The sequence below is a fragment of the Neopelma chrysocephalum genome, unplaced genomic scaffold, assembly GCF_003984885.1.
Source record: "Neopelma chrysocephalum unplaced genomic scaffold, ASM398488v2 Primary Assembly neopelma1_96545, whole genome shotgun sequence".
Lineage (NCBI taxonomy): Eukaryota > Metazoa > Chordata > Aves > Passeriformes > Pipridae > Neopelma > Neopelma chrysocephalum.
In genome coordinates, this window is record NW_020925190.1 from 525,151 (window position 1) to 551,983 (window position 26,833).

The 26,833-nt window shown below is 40.3% G+C and overlaps 2 protein-coding genes across 12 annotated transcripts in view; both read right to left on the reverse strand.

Annotated features, from left to right (window-relative positions):
* Positions 1–26,833, reverse strand: part of ATG10 (autophagy related 10) — a 528,134-nt gene that overhangs the window by 490,338 nt on the left and 10,963 nt on the right. For all 4 annotated transcript variants that reach the window (XR_003538413.1, XM_027708823.1, XM_027708822.1 and 1 more), the window contains exon 2: positions 26,534–26,566. Coding sequence is in view for 3 of the 4 variants with exons in the window: in XM_027708823.1 (XP_027564624.1) it covers positions 26,534–26,554 (21 nt within the window). In the remaining variant the exon portion in view is untranslated. The remainder of the gene's footprint in view (positions 1–26,533; positions 26,567–26,833) is intronic.
* Positions 1–26,833, reverse strand: part of MSH3 (mutS homolog 3) — a 99,150-nt gene that overhangs the window by 37,921 nt on the left and 34,396 nt on the right. For all 8 annotated transcript variants that reach the window (XM_027708808.1, XM_027708807.1, XM_027708809.1 and 5 more), the window contains exons 10-13: positions 23,828–23,942; positions 17,200–17,284; positions 16,545–16,654; positions 5,973–6,105 (exon numbers count right to left, since the gene is read on the reverse strand). In XM_027708808.1, coding sequence (XP_027564609.1) covers positions 5,973–6,105; positions 16,545–16,654; positions 17,200–17,284; positions 23,828–23,942 — 443 coding nt within the window. The remainder of the gene's footprint in view (positions 1–5,972; positions 6,106–16,544; positions 16,655–17,199; positions 17,285–23,827; positions 23,943–26,833) is intronic.

A 26,833-nucleotide genomic window follows, 5' to 3' on the forward strand; every position in this document is an offset into this window, starting at 1 on the left:
CTCTCTTCTATTAGGCTATCGTTATTTCTCCCAAATAATGACTGTACGCAAACACAGAAGCAAGCATTAACAAAAATGCAACTTAACAATGGTATTTCATGACATTCAGGAAGACCACAGAGATTACATTCTGAATGTTTCTGGAACACCTAAGCTCACCTCTTTTAAAGAACCACTGAGTTAGGGATAGAAGAGACCCTTCAGGTGGTTTCCTTGAAACTACTCCAATTTTTTTGTGTTAGTTTTCTTTTTGTCTGCCCTTATATTCCAAGAAACCATGTGCTTACCACTAATCCATAAAGCAACAACTAGCATCATGTAAAAGTTTTATCAGACAGCCTAATTTTCCCTTCCATTAAATTAATCCAAATATCTCTAGTTTTAGTTTTTTGTATTACAGTAACTCAACTGCTTCTTTGCTGTTAAGACCCTGCAAATACCTCTAAGCTTTCTATTCTCCTTCAATCATCAATGTAACAAAAAAAATGGTCTTTCAATCTTTCTTCATAAGCCATCCATTACTCAGTCTCATGCAAATTTTGGGTTTCCTCTGCACTTGCTACAATTTATCATCGTCTTTCTGATAATCTGGGACTTATTTCTCCTACTTTGCAAAAACTCTGACAACAAAATAAAACAAAATAATAAAGCAGTAAATCTGTCAATGGCATTTGAAGTCAAAGCACAGAGGAAAGGCCTGAAAGACTAAATAAATGATAAATTCAGGCTTGGACTCAAAGTCAAATACAGTATGACTGACAGCATCATCATCATCATCAACACTGATGCAGATAAGGGATAAAATTCTGCCAGACTTGCCTTGACTACAAAATGTACTCAGGGAGGCAAAGGCTGTTTCATGGAAGAGCAATGTCCAGAAAAGAATGAGGAAATATGGACAGTAAGAAATACACCTGTTGAATAGGTGGTGTATATTTGGTTGGGTTTTATTAATTGTTCTTTAAGAAAAAAGGAATTAAACAGGGCCTTAATTAATACATGATATATATATAAGTGCGGGAAAGGGAAAAGTGTTTGAGAATATATGAGAACACCTGTCTAAGGAGTTTGGCAATAAGGGTGGTGAGGCTGATGAACATGAGCCTTCAGTAAGAGGAGAAAGCTGGATTTCAATTCAGCATCACCAGAAATAACCCCCAGAGTTACCATGAGATATGTCAAAAGATGCTTAAACATGCTAAAGTTTGTCACAGCAACTCTGATGGCCCACACACGGTAACAGTCACCTATGAGTTAAAACCTATTTGATTCTATGACTATGGTCAACACCACCTTTGGAGAAAGGGAAATTCAGCTTTACTGCAAACAACCTTGTTAAAAAGAGCATTCCCGAGAAAGGCGTGGGCATACCCTTTTTGTGCTTATTCAGAGAATTCCTGTTTCCCTGGCTCCAGGGGACTGCAGGACTTTGCATCTAAAATTTAATGCCTCCACTGGAGAAATAATTTAGTGAACAGAGAACTTGGAACAGATACATAAAAATAACTCTGAAAAGCTGGGTTCCATTACAGTAGGACTGATTCCATTTAAGTCCCAAGCAAACTTACAAAAGCATACAACTGTGTTACAAACTAGAAGCTTTTAAAATACAGTAAAAATGGTTTACATAAAGCAGGATTAACAGTCTGGCATTCACAGAAGATACTCACAAGCTTATTCAATGCTATTTTTCAAGTGTAGTTTTGAGATGCCACCAATAATAGCTACAGCTTCTCTGGCACTAGAAAAATAACTTCAGAGTTGACAGGGATGCCAAACAATAGTTTCAAACAGGAGTTTACTGAAAATGGCCTGGCTGCCTCTGAGGATGCAGGAGAGATCACAGAGATGCAAACCCTCTCAACAACACTGACAGCAATTCTGCCCTATTTGCATTAGTGAAAATGTTTCCAACAGACATCCAGGGCTGACAACCAGTGACCACTCACTGCAAGTTAAAAGTATTTAAAATAAAAAAAAAATATATGGGAGTTGATGCAGTACACATTTATCACTCTTTTCAAGCTGCAATAGACACTTTTATTAGTATAAAGAACATACTTTGGTTCGGGAAAAATGAGGTATTTAATTTTAAGGTTTTTAACTCCCCTTGTTATGACTTTATATTAAGCAGCTTAACATGGAACAATTTGCTCAAATCACATTTAGTATTGCAAACCTAAAAATATCTCTGATGCAGACTCTTTAGAAGTGCAGTATAGGCAAGATGTGCATGCTATTATTACAGAAGGAAAAAAAGCAAATAATACCAGGTATGTGTTAGCCAATGTCTACAAAAGATGATGCTATGGGGAGAATTGATTTAAAGCATTCTATACAAATAGTAACTAATATCTTGGACATATGTAACAGGTATTCATTTAATAAAAGAAAAGAAAAATCAGAAACACAACATTTTCCTCTGAATCCTCTGAAAATCATACCCTCTTTGATGAAATATCAAACATACCTTCCAGAGAAGGTTTTCAGCATCATTCTGCTGATCAAGCTTATGTGAAAGATTTTAACTCTTGGCACTCAGCTGAGCAACACCCTTGTCCTCTGAGGAGTCTGACTGTGCCAGTGAAATAGTGAAATACTCACTGAAAAACTGGAAGGCAAAGTGTTGGCCCTGAGGAGGCTGTGGGCAGCCAAGCAGCAAATCCCCCTCTTGTAGCACCTGCCTGCTTTACTCTGCACAGGTGCCCTGAAGGGGCAGCAAAGCTTTGGTGACCCATTCAGAACTGGTTTTTCCAACTGCAGTAGCTTGTAAGGAACTCTGAATGAGGGAGAGCCCGTGGCTGAATTTAGAAGCAGAACAAACTGAAATGACATTTCACCACATGTGGTGGTAAGGTTTGATCACTGATCTCACTCCTTCAGTGAAACAGCTTCACTTTTATATGTTCTGTAAATTTAATGACCAGTTGTTATGATGATTTCTGTCCACTTTGGTGACTGTGCTTCAGTCAAAAAGTAATGTTTATTGAGCAAAGGGTAAAAATACGATAAACATTTACGGATTGAGCCTGTATAAATATTTACTTTCTGAAACACACTGCATGAAATCAGGAAGAAACATCAGGTTGGCCCTGTAGGACACATTTCTAAAAGTACTAATGGCTTGTTTACTCTGTATTAGTTTTAAACCCTGTTCAAATATTGTCCGCTGACCCTCTTTTGCCATTCTGCACCTCCAAGGCAAGGCTGAACACTCATCACTAAACTGAGATAAAACAAGAGGTCCTGCCATTCATATTTCCCACTGATCACAGAAGGAAATGCACGTGGTGTAAATTTTGGTCATTCTCTCTCTGGTTCTGGAGGGTACGGCTGAACTGGGTATGGAAAACATCATCTCAACAGGACCTAATTCTGCATCAGCTCCAGAACTATTTAGACAAAGCTCTTGAAAAGTCTCCGTCTCTCAGGTTTCTTTTGAAGTCAACTTCTGAGTGCTACCAAGAAGTCTTCAAATGTCTCCTCTCCAGTCACCCTTGTGTCTGCACAGAGAGCACCAAGGCCACTCTGCCTGGCGAGGTGTCAGGTGCTCGAGCTGCACCAACTGAGAACCACCAGCCCTTGGAAAGTAACTCCTCTCTCCATAGCAACAGCAATACTTCTAGTCTCCTCAACCATTCCCATAGTCTTTTTCAGGCTGGGGCAAGCTTACAGCTGAAACTGTGACCTCCAAGGTACTACCTAATTCCCACAACAAAAATACTGTCCTAATTCCAGACTGTTTATACCTGGGATACATCAGCAATAGGTTTTGGTGGTGTGGGGTAATGGGAATTTGTGAAGGGCCAGGTTAACAACTGCCAGGTTGAATTATGGTACCAGATAAGACTTATTAAAAAAAAATTAGTCAGACCAGCAAAACAGACAATGATCTTATTTCCCAGATGAGTTCCTATAAGGATGTCTTGCCTTACAGACTATTGTCTTGCCTTAATTGTTTTCTGTCTTCTCTAGAGGTCACTGCACAAAGTGCATTCCACAATAAAAGTTCTCCAGTGACTCATCTGAATGTAAAAAACATTCCAAAAAATGTTTGGAACAACTGAGACTACCTAGCCAACTCTGTACACTCTGGAGTCTCCTTGCAAAACACAGCTCTTCAAATACTAATGTCACTGAAGTCTAAAGGGCCCGGAGGATGAAACACTTGTCACATTCACCTATTTTTCTTGCAGCCGACAGTGAATTAACAAGCACATTCCTTCAGTTAAGCCATCAGTGAGCTCCACTGGGAGTTTGGATCACTTAATGGGGAAGAAATTGCACGGCACTTGAGCATGTGGGAGATGGACATTTAGAACTAACAGAACTAGGAAGGCTCTTGTAGTGGGAACCAAAAAGGCAGCATTCACTGGGAGAAAAAAAAACCATGAAGACCAGTTATTCTATGTTCTTGAATGACGCTGCTTTGCAGGGACCTTTCTTCAGGCTCCATATTCACGGTCTAGACTCCAAAACCAGTTTCCCAGACTCTGCTTTTGATTCTTTACTCCAAACAGAGTCTGTCTCTCACAGACACTGCCATCTCCTTAAAGTCCAAAGGATCTAAAGGGATTACTCAGTGCTCCAGATCCCCACCACAGTGCTCTGCAATGGATGACAACGCAGCTTTTTACCAAGGGAAGACAATTCATCAAATGAAAAGTGTGTGCTTCGAGCATTTCCCCTCTCATTTACCCTTTTTAAGGATTCTGCTGCAGCTTCTTTCCAACATCTGACTCACTAAATACCTATCTTCATGCTACAGTGGCTGTTATTACGACAAACTACATTGTCACCTCATTTCAAAAATCACACGAAAGTCTAGAGGCTCTGAATGGCTACACCTAAACATCAGCTTTAAAGCTGAGAAAGGTAAGCAGTTCTACAGCAGGAAGGGACATCTGAAGAAACAAGTACAAACAAAAAAAAATAAAAATAGAATGTAAAAAAACCCAAAAAGAAACAAACCAAACCAAAAAACTCCACATGGTAGCAGTAGAGCACTGCCAGGATGTTGTGAAATACAGATATATCCCTAGAAACAGTATTATGTATGAAACCTGAAATGAGTTTAACCATTAAAAAGTGAATTATCTAATTCCTGGGCAGTTGTTTGGAAAAAAAACTGAAACAATTTTATCATGTGAATATGGTTAATTTTAGAGGATGGGCAAATTGGTGTACACTCCCTCTTTTCACAACCTTCCTTATGGCTGGACCTCTGTATTCATTCATTGAAATACACAAGCCTTTCCACGTGCCAAACACTGCAACACAACAGGGCTTTAAAAAACTGGGTTTTAGATTTTCAGACAGAGGAAAACTTTGTGCTGTACTATCCAAAAAAATTACAGCCTGGCTCTTGTTCTACCCACCTATTCCTTTATCTAAAACAAACTGACAAAACCTCTAAATAGAACAGTGAAATAAATGAATATAAAGTACAGCACAGGTGCTATCAGCACATTAATCTGCTGCAGACTTGTCAGCGTCTCATTACAAGTGATTCTTATTGAAATGCAGAAGTGAGATCCAAACTACAGAGTTTATAAACAGATTAACATTCATTTGAAAACAGCTAACTAGAGCCAAAGGGTTTCACTTGCAAGTGTGATTTTAGATAAGCATACAGATGCAATCCTTTGTTTTAAAGGGAAATAATAATTTATGGCACAAGGGCCTATTGCACCATCTCATCTCACTGAATCCAGCCACTAAATCTTAGCATTACCAACCCAGTGTTTGTATTCTAGAACCCTACTCATACTTTCTTCTATTAGCACATCACTGATAAAAAAGTAAGATTCTACCAAATCTAGTTTTTATAAAACTTGCATCCCTTTATTATGTCAGCCTCAGTTTTGCTAAGAAGAAAACATTTTTAAACAAACATGCAAACCCAAAGGAAATACTCTAGGACAGAATGATGCTGTTTATAAAATAATAACCCATTGTAATTATGGTTATACCTTTTTGTGAAAAACACTGCAGAGGCCTCTCTCTAAATCTGGCAGCTTACAAAGAAGATTTTGAATCTGACCAAACACGCTGGATTCTGACAGCAGAATTTCAGAAACAGCATCAAGCCGAGCATTTATTTCACTGTAAAAGAATAAGACAATAATTAACACTTGTGTTTCTCTAGTAGAAGGCATACATCTTGTGAACCTCTTCCTTCAGTTTGTTTTAGGGTGTGCTGGTTTAAAGGTAAACTGGCAGGGGAAATGAACTCAACTCAAAGGAGAGATTGTAAGTCAGAATAACAATTTAATAAGATAATACAATAAATTCGATTATACAAACAAACAATTGGTTTTAACCCACAAAACCCAAATGTATAACCCAGCACCCTGGGGCATGAACAGAGTGGTGTTCGTTGGGCCCCCTGCGTCCAAAGTAAAGGGAGAGGGAAAAAAACCTGTTGGTGAGGGTGCTGTTGCAGTCTGGTCAAGAGTGGTGATTGCAGTCCAGTCGAGAGTGGTGGTCTGCAGTCTTCCTCTGGATCCCACGAGTGGTTAAAAAAAGTCCCAAGACTCCAAGATTATATATATCCTCCGGTTCAGACAGGAATGCCCAGTACCTCCCTCAGGGCAGGGAGTTCCACAATGGGTGTGAGGACAGGAGCATCCTCCTATCTCACAGGCCTCTTAACACCCAGTTTATAGCCTGAGGAGTCAGGCGTGCTCTGGGCAGATGGTGTAAATGGTCTATTGATAACAGTTTCTGGGAAATGGCATGGAAGGCCATGGAATACACAGTTTTGGGTTACACCCATACAGTGATGAACTGGTCCCAGCTGTTCTAACTAGGACATAGGGGTTTTTTAACCTTTCACTAATGCCACATCCTCATGAGAGCGTAGGTAGAAGAATTAAGGAATGCAGAAGATTTTGAGATTTTATTAAAAACACAAGTAAGATCCATTCTTCTCTCTTTGTGCTCAAAATAGCCAAATATACACTTCAGTGCCCAATTCTACATGTACTTCTGGTGGTAAATAATATGACTAACACTGAATCCTGAATATCGAACCTTAAATTTACAGACAAATACCTGGAGGATGGGCAGACAGAGTTTACATTTGAACTCTACACAGCATACTTTATTCCAACAGGTTGTACATACTACTTCCTATTTTACCCCTCTACATTTGATCCAGATCACTGATTGGTAATTACATAGATAAACCACGCTGGGCTTTTTACTTTTCCTTTTTTTTGTTAAAACCTGTAATATTAATCTCTGTATTTCAGGACTGAAGTCAATTAATGAGAAAACATTTTTTGATATGAAGAAACAATTCTGTGGTTCTTTGCACCTTCCTTTCAATCATATTCTTAAAGCCACTGTAAGAAAAGAGCTGTAAAAATGGACAACTACTGTCAAGTTTCACCCCAAATCTACATCTGTGTCCAACATATGCATGGACTGGCTGTAGAATGCAGAGATAAGGTAAACTCCGTCTCTTCTTTTAGTGCAACCAAATTGCCTTATTGCTGCTTTCTAGGGAAAAGACTGAGAGTAGGGGTAAATGGGTGTATCCAAAACATGTGTGTTCATCCCTGCCATGCAGTTTACAGAGAAATCAGTCTTTTGATACCAACACTTCATACACCAGCCAAGTGTGTGTAAAACCCCCCACACCTGTTCTCCTGGACCAGTCAGATGCTCTGAGCTCAGCCAGCACAGAGGAATGGGAAGCAAGGATGCAATCAAAATATAAGATGTCAGGGAAATTGCCTGTCTTGGCCATGGCTTTTATTGCAGAATTGCTGTGCCACTTTCCACTGCTACTAAATGCTGCCCCTGAGGAAATCAGTGAAATCAGGCACCTCCACAGGCTGCAGACATTACAACAGCCTGGCAGACAGAGGCCTCTGGCCCTGAAGACAGCTAAATCTAAGATTTCTTGAACTTTTATTGCACTACATGTGAAAGGGAGAACATCAGGAATGAGTGTGCACTCAGACAAACATAAATATAGCAGCACCTGAGCACCAGGATTCTTCCAGTGACACACTGCTTTATACCAAAGCAGCCAAATCATCCCCTCCTCTGCCACAAATGAAACACCTTCATCCCGAGAGCAGCCCTGCTGTACAACACCAGGATTTGCACTGTCCTACTATCCACCTGGACCACAGGTAGATGGACCTTCCAGTGCCTCTGTGTGAACTGAGGACAGCCTCTGGTGCCTGGACTCTGGACACCTTGGGAACTCACTGTTACCTCTGAACTGCACAGCAGACTCCCTGATAGCACCAGAGGACCAAAAATACTCCACTATCCTAAGGCTGCTTTTTTCCCCCAAGCCTGAAGAAAACAGAAGGATCAGACCTCACAGGCTGTACCTGGCAGCCCTGCTGCAGGTCACAAGACCACCTGCTCCACTCCTCCAGCAGTGCCAAACGCACACAGTCAAACACTTCTCCCATTCCTCTGGGCAGCCAGGAGACCTGGAAGCAGCAGCAGCAGCAGCAAAGGACAGAGCGAAGCCTTAAATCTGATCCCAGAGCAACGATCACGGATCTGGTGTGCGCTGACAGTGTCACAGTTACGCAACCAAACATCAGGCTCTTGGCACCCACACAGGGCATTCCAGGCACAGATTTAAGCCTTGTGCATCAGTTAGTGAGATGCTCTCAGCAACAGCTGGATAACAGAGAGGGAATGGAGAAGTGTCAATATCAGTGACAGAGTAATAAAACACCCTGAGTGCACAGCTCTAAAGCCAGCAAACAGTTACACTGATATCCTAAAAGGTCAGCGTCACCAGCCACAATTACATTTTCATGGAAAATTATTAAAGTTTGCTGTACTTGAGACCATGGAACACTCCTCTGCATGAAGGAGTACTGAACTGTTAAATTATAAGCATATGTACCTTAAAGAAGATAATAACCGGTATTTTTTATTATAAAAAGCATTGTAAGCAGCATAACTCTGTCACTTAATTTAAACAGCGCTATTATATCTATGTGGTCAACTAAAAACTTGTAGTAATATGTAAAATAGATGCAGATATTTGAAAAACTTCTCCCTACAAAGCTTAATCTGCACTTTAATCATCCTCACATATGGCTGTGTTACTGGAGCTCCAGTAATCTAAAACTAAGCATCCATACAGTTTTTCTGCTTTAATCCTACAAACAAGAAAGGGTCAGGAAAATGGCATTCAGTACCAAATGACCCATTTTTTTCCCACCTGCAAAAAAACATAGTGGGATTCCTATTTCAAACAGGAAGTACAGAAAAAAATTGTGTGAAATATGATGTCCATGAGGAAGGGGGGACTGGGATGAGATGATGTGGTGGTTTGGGCTAGGCCTTCCTTGGTGACCAGTTTGTAACCAAGGAAGGGTCCAGATTTACCCAGTATTCCCTACGATTTTTACGTAAGCCAGACTATAAGAAGAGAGGAGGAGAGGCCTTCGCTCTTTCCTTCCGGCGGCTTGGAGGTGCAGGTTCCCTGCTGTTGAGTCTGCCGTGTTGGGGAGCGAGGCCTGGCTAGGCCTTGCCGACCTTGGGAGACAGAGGTTGCCGGCGATCGTTCCGGAGCGACTCTCGGTTGTCCCAGGAGAGTAGTGAGATATCTTCTTTGCTAACTCTTTTGTTCTTTAGTTACTAGATCTCGGGCTACTGATTGGGATATATATATATATATATTTTATTATAGTTTTGTTCTTTTTTCCCCTTCCCCTTTCCCTTGTGAAATTGTATATAAGTGTAAATATATTTATATATATAAGTTTGGTTGTCCTCTCTCTCGTTTTCGGGTTTTTTCTTAGTTTTTTTCTCCCTCTTCTCCCTGAGGTTTTTTTGTTGGGGGGGGGGGACTTCTGGTGGTAAGGTTTGGAGACTTGGCAGGGAGCCAGCTTCAAACCATATCAGATGATAAAAACAGATGATGAATTTCAAAGTATGCTTTTAAACTTTAAATACATATACTTAAATCAATGAACATTTTGTTGAGGCCCAGTATATACATATTGCACTGATCAGCTGCTAAACCATCTCAAAACAAATTTGTTCTGCATTGCAGAGTTATTCAGCATATATCAATTACAGTCTGCAGTTTCTAATCTCTGCATGGTCTGGAAAAGAATTTCACCCCCAGAAAATCTGAATCTAACACTATACAAAGGAACTCAACAGCCAGCCGAACTGGCTACTACTTCATGCTCTACATAGGTGCATATTAGCCTGTTCTTTCTCATCCGTATAAAGCATGTCAGCAATCTGAGCTTTATCCAATTTTCCAAACAATCTTCAGTGAAATAATGTAACATAATTCAGTTGACTAAAAGCAATACACTTACTTCTGCTATACTCCCCATCTAAGAATAGCATCATTAACACAATACTAAAATCACTTTGCAGTGTATTTAAACAGAACAAAATCTACCTGCAGAATTTTTATTCTAGTCATTGAAAAGAACTACTTGAAATGAAATAACAAGATATTCGCCTGGGTTATTCTGCTGCTAAATATATGAACAATACAGAAAATTAGAAAATACATAGATATTTGAATCCCAAACTAAAAATTATTTTGACAAAGCAGAAGGCTGCAGATACAAAAGCACTGTGCTGAACTAACATCTGAGCAGTCTAAATAGGCTTCCTGGTTGCTGGAGTGGTAACAGATCTGCTGATCTCTCCTACCGCAAAGCAAACCTGACATTTTTAGATATGATAATATATCATTACATTTGAGGCAGAGTGAAACTGATAATGTAGCTGCTATATAAGAATGACAGAACATTTTCATTCGTATAACGTTTTATTTTTATACAAGGTAAATAAATACAAATTTATCAGAAGTCTATTAACTTACAATAAATGCACACAGTATGAGTCCGTTCATCATGCTAAGGACATAGCTCAAGTACAGTGCGTACAACTGAAATTAATTCTATTAAATCTGTTTAGAGACCACAGTGATATGTAGAACTGTCAATCACAGGAATTCAACCCTTAAAAAACATAATGAAGGCTATGAAACAATAAATACTACTTTACATAAACTATATTATCTAAATCAAAGCCTAGCAGCCTCCTAACTACAGCATTGTAAAGAATGAAAATATATTATTTAAGTTACTCACTCACACAATATGCTTTTTTTCTGACCTTCCTTCAGAACATGGTTCACGAATGAAGACTTTGGATGAGTTAAGTTAAAGACCACGTTAAACTGTACAGAGCGTTTTATGCTTCAGACCACTCCCTTTCACGACAAGCAACTAATGCCATCAAAACCCAAGGCCATGGTAGAATTACCACAGAGCAATCTATAAGCTGTGTATGACTTTTTAAAGAACAAGTAGATGAAAAACTGGCTCATTGCAGAAGCTGGAAGGTCAGAGGGATAAAATGTGTGTGTCAAACACTGACAGACAGCTGGCTCCACAGCCAGGCAGGGACGCTGGAAATGCCAGCCAGTGACTGTTGTGGCTGGAGAAGGGGCCATGCGGAGGAAGGGCAGCACTTTTCCGGGACAAATGTCCTTGGCTTGTCTGTCGGAGAGAAGGACAACACAGCACAGGTGCAGGAATGATGCCAGGAAATGGGCACGGATCAAGAGGGATCAAGATCACCAAATGCCCCCAAAGCCTCCGACCTGTCTCCAGAAAGGCCTGGAATAGACTGCATACGAGAACTAATTTGCATAGAAAGCAAGGAACTGATCTCCAGGACAGCAAAACTTACCTGTAAAAAGGTGCCCCCTCAAAGCCTGGGCACCCCAGGACCCTGCACACCCTACCAGCTGCACCGATGCTGGAGCCCAGACTGGTGACCTCTCTTTCTCCCGCTCTTTAATCCATCTTCCTATCTCTCTTCCCTTCCACCTTACCCCTCTGTTCAAACCCCACTGCTGTGTGCTTACAACAGGAGATGAGGGACTAACACACGATTTCCCTGCCAAAAGTGTAATTCACTAATAAAACTTTATTAACTTTTGCAGACCCTCTGACTTCTGTTGTTGCATCTACAGATCTTGGGTGCTCCCTTCCCCTCGAGGCTTTTTTACCCAAGTGTCTAAGTTAGAAACTGGCTAACTTCATGGGATGAATCCAGATTTGTTAAATTTGTTAAAATTTGCTGGAATGACCACTGGAATTTCACGCATGGGCACCAATGAAAAAAGTACAAACAAGGGTAACTATATCACATTTACTAGAGTGAAATTTAAGTGAAACCTAAAAAAATTAACATCCTTCTGGATCTGCTCACTTGTTTTTCACTTTTTACTCTCCAAACTCCTAATGTCTCAAGTGTCTCCAGAGAGCTCCAGCGTTCCCCTAAATAAATACGCAGGACAATATTCTTGAATGGATCTCAAATACTTAACAGCAACACACGAGTACTCTAAGCTTTATCTTCACATCTGTTAAAAGAACGTCCAAGATATGCAAATGGCAATCAAACACTTTTGTTTATGTTCACACACAATGTTTTTCAGCTATTTGTGCCTAAAAAGGGAACGGTTCACCACTCTAGCCACCGTGAATGAAGGCCTGATTGCTCCATTGATAAGGAATTAGACATAGCATTCAATGAGACCAAAACACAACTAGCAAAAATGAATGAACACATGTGATGATGCTGCGATCTTTTTCTTTCCTACAACAATTTTGAGATCTCAGGCATACGCTGTAATCTGCATTTGTGCATTTTATACTGGCACTGATGCTACAAAATCATTATTTTTAGGAGGAAAATTTAGCTGTGCTGTAGGATTGGTGGATTTTATTCATAAATCACTACTGTAAAAAAAGAAGTATATTCTAATCCTGCTGTGACTGATGATGGTATCAAATGGCAACCAGTTTAACACCGAATTAAACTGGTTTCTTCAAGGACCTTTTGGAAGTTTGTTTTATTGCCCAACATTTTAATTATGGGAACAAGACCAAAGTCAAGCTTCAAAGACTCTCCTTTAGGATTGTACTTCATGTATTGAAGTATAAATAAAACAGCACTCATTGCATTCAAAGTGAGAGGATTTAGAACAAGATAATATTTTATATTAAAAAGATGTCATTGCCAACATCACTATAAAGAGACCCTCTTCTACCCTGTTCTACAGTACATATCCTCCAAATAAAAGTCATGTTGCATTAGTAATACCAATTTACACTCTTCCTCTTCTTTAATAGTACATAAGGAACTGTCAGCAGTCCTGAACTGTGCAGTTCTGAATTTCCTAAATTTACAGTCATTCTGTACTCTTGCAGACAGAGCATATTCAGACTAATGGTAATTATCAATACCATCCTACAAGGCTTCGATTCCACCTCAATAAAAGCATCATCTCATCCAGAACTGGAGGAAATGGGGGACAAAGTATACTAGAACCACAGGGGAGAAAAAATGGAAATCCAGTTTTTGAGGGGTAATTACAATTTTGGGTTTTGTAAACCACAAAGGAAAGGCTGAAATGTTTTCAGCAACTTTCTATACGCATACCATTTTTTATCTTCCTTGAGATTTAAACATCAATTTTGAACTCTTTGTTCAACTCCAGCCAACCCTGACAAGGCAAAGGAAGGTGTTTGATCTCAAGAAAGCAGATTTCCTACAAATTGTGCAAGAAACAGCAGCTGAGCAGGGCACAGACACAGATTAATACCCAGGATGCAGTATTTATTTGTCTGTTCTGTTTGGACTGAAGATGGGCAAGCAGCACTGCTGTGGCTTGGAGACAGTCGTAACACCCTAGGAAAGGGAACTGCAAAGATGAGGGTGGGAGGTGGCAGCCATGGATGTAACAGAGACAAGGAAAGACACATTTTGCAGAGATGAGGTCTCAGATTGTTCATGTGCAGGGCAACAATTTTCTCGCCCTTTCCTCTGTACCACCACCACACGACAACATTCCCATGATACACAACAAAACAAGAGGTGCAAATCAGAGCCAGGTTTGCTCAACAAGGCCTATGTGAAGCTTTTTTTTCTCCTTCTCCTGTAGCCATTGAAAAAACAGCGACTTTCATATCCACCTAAAGGGTTCTGAGATTTATTTTGCATTAGGAAATAAACTATTTGTAAATGTTGCACATAGGCAAAGACACAAAGATCACACTGTGCTACAATATGTATCCTGAGGCCAGTACTGAGCCCTTTGGCTGCTGAGTGTGATAATACACAGCTCTACTCCTTACCCTGCTGAAACTCCACTGCCTGACTGGGAAGCTGCACATTTCATTCACTAAGAAATGTTTCAAGCCTTCCATTTCCTTTTCTTTCCACTCCCCTTACAAAGTCAGGCAAGGAAGGTACTGGATGGAACTTGAATTTCAAAGGTAAGAGAAGGTTTCTGTAATCCACAGATACATAACTTCTGCAAAAAAATACTTTCCTGATTCCTCCTAAAAAGCTCAGTCATCAATGACTGATCCACTCTTGCCTCATCATCTTTGTATAGCCAGGCGAGTAAGTGAGGACATTACGCCTTTCCTGGTTAAGCCTTTTTTTGACTTTTCTTTTTTTAACAAATGTACAAATCTTGTTTCTACATGTACTACATCACCAATCATCTGAAGGGTATCTTCAAGTTTGCCGAAATGAGCTGTCTCTACACATTTTACCTTTTTTCAACCTAAGGTATGGCTTCTCCACAGGAAGTTTAGTCATCATTCCAAGTGATTTTCAACTCTAAGGCATAAAGCAGTAATTACACCCTCTCACTTTTTGATACACCTACCCACAGACCGGGAAAGATGCAGTGCAGAAACCTGACTTCCTCTGAAAATGTCTCTCCAGGAGGCTCAGGTGAATTACAATTACAAAATGTTCTCTAAGTGCATTTGTGTGCATTACTGGGAACAATATTACCGGATGTCTGATGCACTAAGTACCTGAAATTACAACTTAGAGTCAGAAAGGGAGAAATACACAGAGCAAAGTAGCTTTTCTAACTTCAGCTGAGGAGCATTGTCAACTCCAGCCACAGAAGCCTGAAAAATATCAAGCATCACTCTCTAGAAGCAGGAAAGAGAAAAGGAATAAGACAAGAAAACAAAACTATAAACTTTTAAACTGGTTCTGTACTGAGGCAGGGGAGAATTTAAACTAAATATATTGGTTAAAAAAGAATGCCTGGAGTCCACAGGCAAGAAGTTTTCTACCTGCCCGGAAAAGGACTCTGTTTTACTGTGAATGGTATTTCACTTCCCGGATCACACAAGGGATGATTTGGGGGGCAAAATGGCTGGAGGCAGGTCCTCCCCAGCTCTCCATCCTCAGAGCTCTGGCTCCCTCCACTGACAACTCCACAAATCCCAAACGGTCATAAGGGCAGGAAGAGAAATAAACTAATATATTTCCATTTATTCTCACAAAGTGGCTCAGAAATTCTGCCTACATGCTTTTAAGGTGAACACAAGGCCCTAATTAACTTCCATTAAGCCCAGTACTTTTTGGGATAGTTACATCAAAGGCCATTTGGAAGTGGGTAAAACATATGAAAGAAGAATTAAAAAAAAGGAAGGCAGACTGAAATTAACTTATTACAAAAGGCTAATAAGAAAATTAAGCAGTGATGCTTCAGAAGTACAGTGCTTTCACATACAAAATTTGGTCAAGAAAAAAAATCCTTCTGAAGAAACATTTGTAAATTATCAACAACAGCAAGACGCTAAAACACTGAATTACCTCATCATTTAAAACTGGTGAAAAATAATAAACATAAAAACTGTTTAATATATTTACAAAAGTAAAACAGAGGGGAAAAATATGTTAGATAACCAACGCAAAAGGATTTTCTATATGGTACAGCTGAAGGGAACAAAGAAATTATTTACAATTAAGTAAATTCTACATGGACAAGGCTGAGGAAAGGCACATTTAAAAGAACAAAAAAATTAAAATGTAGGGAAAAAACATTCCATGGAGTCAATACTGTCAATTACTACACATTCAGGTATAATACTCCAATAAAGTCTGCAAAGAGAAACCAGATATGATGGAGTCCATTTCAAAACCAAGGCAAGTGAAAACTTGCATGACAGTGTCACAAAACAAAACATTATAAAGCACTGATAAATAAAGGACAGGTCAAAATACAGGAGTGACCAAACAACCATCACATTTCATAGTTAGTAAAAAGGAACACTTTCCCATTGTACACAGAGATAACAAAAACATCCACAGCTACTTCAGAAGAAATTAAACATAGTAAGGATGTAAATATTTGTGAAGCAAGGAAGACATCCATTATTTATTGGCAAGTTTAGGAATAAAACAACCTCCAATACTGGGTCATCCTCGTTCATTGTCAAAAAGGATACTGAATTAGAATGGTACCAAATCTGATTTCTGCAAAGGAATTTCTAACCTGGTCCAAACCCACTACTATTTATCTGTGCCCAAACAGAGCAGTTTAAGCCTTTCAAACCAATTTATAACATCCACATCTTCTATCGTATAATTTCCTATGCAAACTCCCCTGTGGATCTCAGGCCTTCAGGATAAACAAATACATTCAACATCACCACTATAATCACAGATTTAGCCCAGGATAAAGAACTATCTACCTGGATTTCATGAGAGGCTGCGTCACCCATTTCTTCAGTCTTCGATGTCCAAAGGAAGTTTTAGTATGATTCAAGATCCAGAGTAGACTTCCTTTTGTTTTCATGTCCATCTAAAATAATAAAAACCTCTTCATTATTTTTAGCTGAGCAGTCAGTGTTGTAGTGGAAGGATCTCCATCATGTTATATAGAACATTTTGTTTAAGCTTTAAGATATGCTAACTGCATGTTCATTTACCAATCTCACCCACCAACAATACATTACATAAAGTACCTCCAAGAGTTGTTTTTCTGTTAGCCAGAAAATCTTTTTAGTAACTGACTGGAATAAATTAAGCAAGTGAAGTTAAGTTCTGTGCATAAAGCTCTCAGCAGGAGCAAAAGAACAGACCCTACTACATACATATCCCTCAACTGCAGTTCTTGCTCAAGAACTTAAGTTGCTCAAGTTCTTTGCTAGTCCAAGTACAATAGGGATCCTAACTCATACTAAAAGCCAGTACAGATGAACTTTGATTTATGCCTCTGAGAATGTGATCCAACTTCAGTCTGATCCCATTTAAAATAATTTAAGCTTTTGGGGTGAAATTTGCAAGTAATTTAACCAATTTCATTGGGAAGGCAGCATTTATTAAAAAAATTATGTTTGTCCTTACCTGATTCTGCAAAATTTCAAGATTTTTCACTGTTGTCCCATTAATTGTCATGTATTCAGTTTCACTGGACAACTGTTTGAAATTGCTGGGGGGAGGAATTTCATATGTTATATCTTTAATTCAGGCACAGACAGAACAGTGAAACACTGCCAAGTTCCTCATGTTAGATAATTCATTAGTTATGCAAAATAAATTTAAAAAAAGTCAAGTAAGAAATCAAAATCTATTTAAATAAAAGAACTGAATACTAATAACTTATTTTAACTTACTGTTTGGAAAAAAAAATCACCTTTTTTGTTTAAGACTCACTTCCCAGTTTCCTGCAATGACTCTGACAAAGCTCAGAATAAAATCCAGCTCTCCTGTTATCTAATCCTTTGACACTAAATGGCTAATTTATTCAGTCTACAACTAAGCAGAGATAGGACAAATAATCAATACTTCAAGAGTGGAACAGACTTTTAACACAATTCATCATCAAAAAAGCATGTCAAAACACATATTCTTTTTTTATTACTACTGCAAATTTAAACATGCTACCAGTACAATTATTTAGGAAAATAAATATACAGTATATTTAAATTGTTTGATTTTGGTTTTTATGTGATATAACCATGACCAAAATTACTGGACTTTTTGATACTCCTTAACAGAACTAGATGAGACCAACCCAAAGGCTGCGTTGCTTTAGAATCAACACTAAACAAATAACTGTGTTAGATGAGTAATCTTATTAGATATGAAAATTATTTCAGTCTCAGACACACACACATGGTAGTCTGAACCACGAAATGCAAGATCCTCACTAAATGTTTCTGACAAACCAAGTCATGATTGTCTGGGTTAATCATACTGCTGACTGCCCTTTGCACAGAATCTAGGACACTCTTTATTGTCTTAGACTAAGCAGAACAACTTGCTGGGCAGGATGTAAAACTCTTTTCTTGACCTTTCACAGAATTGTTTTCAGTGTATTCGATTTTAAACCCTCTGGAGAAGCATGTGAATGCTCAAACTTTTCTGTTAGGCACACACAGCTGCTAAATTAAAAACAAAAACAGTACCAAAACTTCCAGAAACATGAAATATTCAGAGACTAATGTTATATATTTATGTTGTATGCAGGTGTTTGGGCCTGCTGGCAAATTTCTTCCTAAATAATGGGTCAAATTTGAAGTATTTTTCACAGAATTAAAAAAAAAGCAGATTAAACTGAGGGCCCTCAAGAATGATCGTTTGGAAGTACAGCTGATTCAGAACTGTATCCGTAGTCATAATTATTCTGCTTGGTGTGCTATTCCAGCAATGAACAAAACTGACCAGCAAAACAGAACTGGAGGCAAAACCCACAGTACTTTCCAAAGTACACAAACTTGTAAGCAACTAAACAATACTTCCTTTTATTATCTTTAGTCACAACTGCTGATGCTAGCAAAAATTAATTAGGAATGATTTCTGCTTGGTTCCCCATGCCTACAGCCAACAACAAATCCCATCAGCTCTTCTGAAAGTACCTCTTCTGCTTCCAGGACTCACCTAAACAACAGTTTTCCCATTTGCCACAACTCGAGTCTGTGACCTCTTAAACCCAGCTGGGTGAGAATCAAGCCTTTCCACCTCTTCTCAAAAGTGAAAAGGATTCTTTTGGGTGGATTTACTGGTTCTTGTGCTTCTCCACTTCTCCTGGCTTTAGAGCACTTAACACAGACCACACTGCTCACAGCAAAGTTGCTCAGGAGTATTTGAAGACAACTCACTCTGTTCCACTGCACAGCATATTTACTATTCATTCAGAATCAGACAAGCAAAAGTTGTTTTCACAGCATAAATTATGCGTGTCTTACATTATCCAGGTGTTTTCTTTATCTGAGTTACTTCACTCTGCTATTAATCCTGGCAATTGAGAGCTTGGAGTATATGAATAACAGTCAAGATCAATTGCGGTATATGCCCAACCAATAATTCCAGATGTCACAGCTCAGAACATGTTTTGCTTCCACCCTCTCATCTTCCTTCAGCTTGGAATCAGAACTTGTAAAAATGAGAAAAAACCAGACTCTTTGTAGGGAATTTAGAGACCAAATGGCATAAGAATAAGGCTGTAAACAACTATTAAGTCAGTCCTGGTTTTGCAGCAAAGATCTCAACACAATCCTTGTGTGAAATGCTAACACGCTGCTATCAGCCATCTCTTGAACCACTAAAAATGACCCTTCAAAGACCATTTTGACCGGATCACAAAGACATAACTCCTTCTGTAGGTAACAGTGTGACCTGAGTTTCAAAGAACAGGTTTGCAATGGTCTCAAGCACTTAAAGAGGACAAAACACAAGTGATGGAAACAGATGGCAACTGAGGAGCACAACAAGGTAAGATCATGTCATTTCTGGGCTTAGAAAAAGGAAAAGAGGAAACAAACACAAACTTCTAGGAAAGTTTAGGAACCTTATGGGGAATACTCATGACAAGGAGTATTACACCATAAAATGACTTTTCAGAGCAGAACCACACAAAATAATGAGTACGAAAGGGTTGCTGTGACTGCTTTAGGACAGTAAACCACATCCTCAGGCTTTCATTCTAATGTGTTACTGCTGAAACTGAATCATCTTGGTCATTCTGGCAGTACTTATAGGGGGCTTATAAAAAAAAGAGATTGACTGACTTTTACAGGGGCAGTTAGTGACAGGGGAAACAGCTTTAAACTAAAAGAGGAGACATTCAGTTTTAGGAAGAAATTCTGCCCTGTGAGGGTGGTGAGACTCTGGCACAGGTTGCCCAGAGATGCTGTGGCTGCCCCATCCCTGGAAATGTCTAAGGCCAGGTTAGATGGGGCTTGGAGCAACCTGGGATAGTGAAAGGTATCCCTGCTCATGGCAGGGGGTGGAACTGGATGGGCTTTAAGGTCCCTCCCAACCCAAACCATTCTGTGATTTTGCCTGCAGAGAAGCTTTCAGTGAACAGCCAGCCTTTTTAATGCTTTATTCATTATTCTCTGCGCAGGAAATATTATATGTAATTTCATACTCAGTAACCCAGCCTAAGTGAATGCATGGTATTCAGATCAGTAGTTTTCAACTACTTTAATTCTGGAAATCTGTAAAATTTCTGAGTGAAGATGCAAGGCACTGTACTGAAAGCAGCAGATCTTCTTTGCTCAATTACCTTTTACAGACCTCTAGAGGCCATGTCTTCGAGACCTCTGAGAATAAACCTATATAGACAAAAGTTGCAGGAATCCCTAAAAGCTTTAAGAAGTAAAAACAAGTCTCTCCATTTTGCAGAAGCATAGTTTTTGTTAGGTATGAAAGACATTACCACAGTCTAAGTAGCAAAGGACATCAAGTCCAGACTATGTTTTGTATTTAATTAACCAGGTTTGAAAATATTAATGAATAGTGCCACAAGGCTAGAACTTCTGATCTGAATCCCTTTTTGTGTTGTGTACCATTCCCTGCATTTCTTGAAGATCATCCATCACTGTTCCAAGTCTACAAATGACAGTCTCTCTCTTCCATCTCCAATATGCTGGAAAACATATAGGTAAAATCAAAATACACTGAGACACATCTTTCCAGTAACTGCTATGCAAATGATGATTTTTCAAACAAAACTGTACTCAAATGTATTTGAAAACCTCTCCTAGATGTGCACCAACTTCCTGACAAAAGCCTTTAATCAAGGCCTCTCAGTATGTAACGGTATTAGAGCACATTGATTAAAAACACCTTGTATCATTATTAAATCTATTTTTACTTGCTATTAGAACTCTAATGCAGTCTAGTCATACCTAGAGGTCCTGCTGTGACAGAAATCTTTATTTCTTTTAAATATTTTGCTTTATTTACGATCTTAAAAGTAGATTTAAAAGCTTAACCTAAATATTGGAAACAAAACTTGTTTCCCCCCCACCAATGAGGTTTGTTTATCACTTACATGATGTTTCTTAACTCTTACTAATAAGCAGAGATGGAATTCTTTTCAGCTGTGAGAAGACTTTATCCAAAGAAGGTACAGAGGTGTAATAAATTTTTCTGTCATTCTTCCTATCAAATAGGTCTTCATCCAGATCTGCGTCACTTACTTTAAAAAACCGAAAACTATCTCACAACTCCAACTTCATGCTCACTGACCTGAATTCTTCTAGGAATTTTAAGTTGCTTGACAGTGTAATGGAAGTATTTCTTCTCTATTTCCTGATTCAGGAGATTCATGAGCCTGACATGATTTGCTTAAAAGTGTTTCATTTTTCAGTTTTTAGATAGCATTTCACTGGCATTAGGAAAAGTATCGGAATTTGCCTCAGTATTTATCTCACTATGTCGATACCTGTGATACACTAAAAATAGCAAGTAGAAGTCAGCATCAGGTAGTCAAAGCATAAAGGCTTTAGGAATAAACACAGAGGAATCCAAGCTCCCAACCACAAAGGTTTCTCAAAGAACGTATTTTATTTCTTCACAGAGCATCAACAGGATATTAAGTAGTCCTTTACCTTTTCAGATGCTCATCCATTCACAAAAAATCCATTAGAACAACCTTCAGCAGGCAAATGTCAATGCCAAGAATTAGTGCTTTTCCTTCCCAGCCAATAGTTGTACTTGATTTTAGGATGCAGCTGTTACAAATGTGACTGAGTGCTCCTACACAAGCCTTCAGACAATGAGGTTCCTCCTCTCATCATCATCATCATGGCTTGGCTTTGCGAATGAAGATTTGGGGAGGGCCCTACCCACGTTTGTTACAAGCGCTAAAAAGGCCAACACGAGATAGGCACATCCGGTTGCAAAAGGCACAGTAGAAAGACTCCTTAGGTGGAATATTCTGCAAGACACGATTCTTTCTGCGCTATCTTTTCTCCTCAAGAGTGATCCTGTGTGCTGGTCTACTCTGGCCTCCAATTGGGAGGTCTGGAGACACACTATCTGCTGATGCTTTCTCCTCTACTACTGAATTACTTCTACATAAAAGGTGGATTTTGCATTTCCTCCAGCTGAAAGAACATTCACCTCATGTGTGATTGCACAAAGGGCACTGTGGCAGCAGTGACCAGGAAATGGCATTTCCGTGGAGTCCACTTTCTTCTTTGGAAACTCTATGAAAAGATTTCTCCACCCATGTAAGCATATTAAAAAATAAATAAAAAAACAAAGCCCCCACCCAAACAAACAAAAGCCCAAATAAACAAACAAAAAACCCCACAAAAAAAACAACCAAAACCCCACACAGGATAATAAAAAGGCAACCAAAGAGGATGAGCAAGAGCACCACAGATCAGCTCCTTGATGGATGATGTAAGGAAGATGCCCCAGGAATTCTTTCCTCATTAGCTCTATAAGCCCATCAAACTTTTTGTTAACATTTAAATAGTACTCGGAGAAGGGTAACTTAAGGAAGAAAATCCACCCCAAAATCCAGAACACCCATATATATATAATTTCCAAACATTTTAGTGGACACATGAAAAAGTGTTTAAAGCTGGCATCCGCAGTTGATTTTTTAAATGCATCTGCATTTTAACAAAACTAGCAATGTAGGGAGCCCTTCTAAATCAGGCTTGAAACTCATACAACATGTGAATGACCTACAAATGACATATTTCTAAGTTTCCAGTCTGCAGCCAAACTGACTTCCTACCTACTTACTTACTTAAATCCTGCCTACTTAGGAATACTGGGACAACCAGGAGAATACTTTGCACAGGATCCACGACAGCTAAAGTTGTTTTATTTAATAAGCCCCAATGGTATTTTCAAACCTGAGCCAGGTAGGATAGCAACGTTTTATGCTTGTGCAAGGTATGATAGCAGTGTTTTATACTCAGTGCAACACAGGATAAGAGAAGCTTGAGCAGTGACATCTTTCTGTTTTCATTTGCTTCCACCTGCATAATCCTGTTACAAATTTTGAGTGCTCATTTGAGCATATCTAATAAAACAAAGGGTTGGGATTGCTTAAGGGAAGACAAGATTATACCCATGTCTGTGTGGTTTTGTAGTAACTTTGCACAAACGGTGATGGTCCGGGGATTTTCCAGAAACCCAGGGTATGCTGAATGCTTGTTTTCTTTATAATTGATAACTAGATTTGCCAACTCAAACAGACCTGATGAGTACTGCCTAAACATAACAACACACTAGCATTTGTACCTGCTTCCAGAACTACAGAAAGAAAAAATTATTTACACACTGCTGGCAAAATAAAACAATAACCACAAAGCTAAGTTACAGTACTAGTTTTTTTAAAGCTGCCCAAAAAAGCCCTACATTTGGTTTACTGAGCTGAGATGTGATAGCTGATATAAACAAACTTTAAAATTTCCTCCCGAGTATTTACGAGTTTTTGCACCTAGTTTGTTTTCAGTAACACTTGGCAGCACTACATACTAATTCACATTACTGACAGTAATGTCTACCCAAACATTTCAGGAAGATTTTCATGAAACACCACTTAAAGAAATCACTTGATTCTTTCAAGTTCTGGTTAGGAGACCAAAAGTAAGGTATAATTTTTACAAAGACTATGTTTATCACTCTAGTAGGTGTGTTCACTACAGTCAGGGAAGCTGCCTGCTAACACTTAGAGAAAGTGGTGATTTGAACTGGAACTTCATGTAAGGCAACTTACCTTGGATCGTAAAGCATCCTTTCCAAATTAAATTCTTTGAGGTATGCAATTACTGCTGCCAGAGAGCAAATAACAGGCTTATCCAAGCTTAGTATTACAGATAGTTTTTGAGGACCTAAAAAAAATAATTCTTCTTGTTACATTTTTATTTTCTTGTTAACTCACTGTCTACTACTGTGTTGTAGAAAAAGCACAATCTCTTTTTCAATTTATTATAATAGAAATCTGCAATGCATGTGCAGTGTTTTATGAGATCTATAAATCAACATAAAGCAAGGCTCCAAAATAACACTTACTGTTCCAAACAATGTAGAACATTGCATTTGTGTAAACACATTATGAAACAGAAAACATTTGACTCCACAGGTTTTTCTTCATAAAAAATGACAAACTGTTGGCATAACAAACATCTAAATATACAAACTAAGAATGGAATTCTGACACTTTTGTGAAAAAGCCATTCATATTGGATAGCGTTTTGCACAGTGCCCTACTACAGTCTCTGTTCCATGTGCAAAACCAGGAAAACTCACTCCATGATATCACAACATAAAACAGTATTTAAAAAATCCATTTATTTAAGTTTTTTTCAGAGATGTTTTTTAAAGCTGCTCTTCTGTTCTTAGAGAGTTCACACACACAAGAAATTTAGAACTCAGTGACAAGAATGTTAACCCCATCTTCAAAAAGGGCAAGGAGGAGGACCTGGGAAAGTCCCATCCGGTCAGCCTCACCTCTACCTCTGGAAAGGTGGTGGAACAGGGCATTCTGGAGGTCATCACCAAGCATGTAGAAGAAGGTCATCAGGAGTACTCAGCACGGACCCACCAAGCGGAAATCCTGTTTGACTAATCTATGATGGCATGGCAGGATGGGTCAATGAGGGGAGAACAAAGAGAGGTGTCTGCCTCGACTTCAGCAAGGTTTTTGACACGGTCTCCCGTAACCCCCTTGTAGGAAAGCTCAGGAAATGTGGGTTGGATGAATAGACAGTGAGGGGGATCAAGAACTGGCAGAGCTCAGAGGGTTGTGATCAGCAGAGCAGAATCCAGTTGGAGGCCTTAGTCAGTGGCAGCCAGGGATCAATGCTGAGTCCAGCCTGATCCAACTTGTTTATCAATGACCCAGATGAAGGGATGGAATGGACCCTCAGTGAGTTTATCTGCTGGAGGGCAGGAAGGCTCTGCTGAGGGATTTGTACAGGTTGAATGAATGGGCCAAGAGCAATGGTGCGAGAGTCAACAAGACCAAGTGCCAGGTCCTGCCCTTGCATCACAACAATCCCATGGAACACTCCAGGCTGGGGAAAGAAGGGCTGGAAAGCTGGAAAAGGCCCTGGGGGGGCACAGCAACTGAACACGAGCCCAGGTGCACCGAGGTGGACAGGAAGGCCAGTGGCACCTGGTTTGTATCACAAATAGTGTGTCCAGCAGGCCCAGGGCAGTGCCCGTCCCTGTGCTGGCATGGCTGAGGCCCCTCAAGTCCTGTGTCCAGGTCTGGGCCCCTCAGTTCAAGAAGGACACTGAGAGGGGCTGGAGCGTGTCCAGGGAAGGGAATGGAGCTGGAGAAGGGTCTGGACCACCAGGAGCAGCTGAGGGAGCCAGGGGGCTCAGCCTAGAGAAAAGGAGGCTCAGGGGGGACCTTCTCGTTCTCTGCAACTCCCTGACAGGAGGGTGGAGCCAGGTGGGGGTCGGGCTCTGCTTCCAGGCAACAAAGGACAGGACAAGGGGAAACGGCCTCAAGCTGTGCCAGGGGAGGGTCAGGTTGGACATAAGGAGGAATTTCTTGCTGGAAAGGGTGGTCAGGCATTGGAAGGGGCTGCCCAGGGAGGTGGTGGAGTCGCCATCCCTGGAGGTGTCCAAGGAACTACTGGACGTGGCACTCAGTGCTCTGGGCTGGGTGACAAGGTGGGGATCGGCCACAGGCTAGACTCCATGGGCTGGGAGGGCTTTTCCAGACTCAATGATCTTGTGATTTGCAAATGATACAGAACTGGGGCAGGGGCTGATGCACCTGAAGGCTGTGCTGTCATTCAGAGGGACCTGAACAGGCTGGAGAGTTGGGTGCAGAGAAACCTAGAGACCCAACAAGGGCAAGTGCAGGTCCTGCACCTGGGGAGGGAAGACCCCAAGGACCAGCACAGGTTGGGGATGACCTGCTACAGAGCAGTTCTGTGGAGAAGGACCTGGGGGTCCTGGTGGGTGACAAGTTGGCCGTGAGCTGGCAGGGGCCAGGAGAGACAATGACATCCTGAGGTGCATCAGGAAGAGTGTGGCCAGCAGGTCAGGGAGGGGATCCTGCCCCTCTGCTTGGCCCTGCTGGGGCCACATTGGAATAGTGTGCCCAGTTCTGGGCTCCTTAGGACAAGAAAGACCAGGAGACACTGGAGAGGATTCAGCAGGGGCCACAGAGACGATGAGGGGTCTGGAGCATCTCTCTGAAGAGCAGAGACTGCCGGAGCCAGGCCTGGAGAAGACTGAGAGGGGATCCCATCAATCCACACCAATATCCCCAAGGGGTGTCAGAGGATAGTCCCAGACTCTGTTCAGCGGTGCCCAGTGACAGGACAAGGAGCAAAGGCCATAAACTGAAACACAAGTTCCCCTCAGCATGAGGCACAACTTCTCTCCATGGAGGTGGCAGAGCCCGGAACAGCTGCCCAGGGAGGGTGTGGAGTCTCCCTGTCTGGAGACATCCCAAACCCACTTGGACATATCCCTGTGTCATCTGCTCCAGGTGCCGGGGCAGGGGGTTGGGCTGAGTGGTCTCCAGAGGTCCCTTCTAGCCCCAAATATCCTGGGATTCTGTGAACTTGAAGAAACATTTCAGATGTTGAGTAATTCCCCTCAGTTGCTATATATCTGTGAATTTAAATCTGTCTAAACACACATCTTCAAGCTATGAAAAAAAGCATTGCTAGCCCCATATTAATTTCTATTTAGATAGTTCACTTTCAAGGTTCACTTCTTCCAAGCTCAAAAAAAGATCCCACTGCGCAGAAAGTTA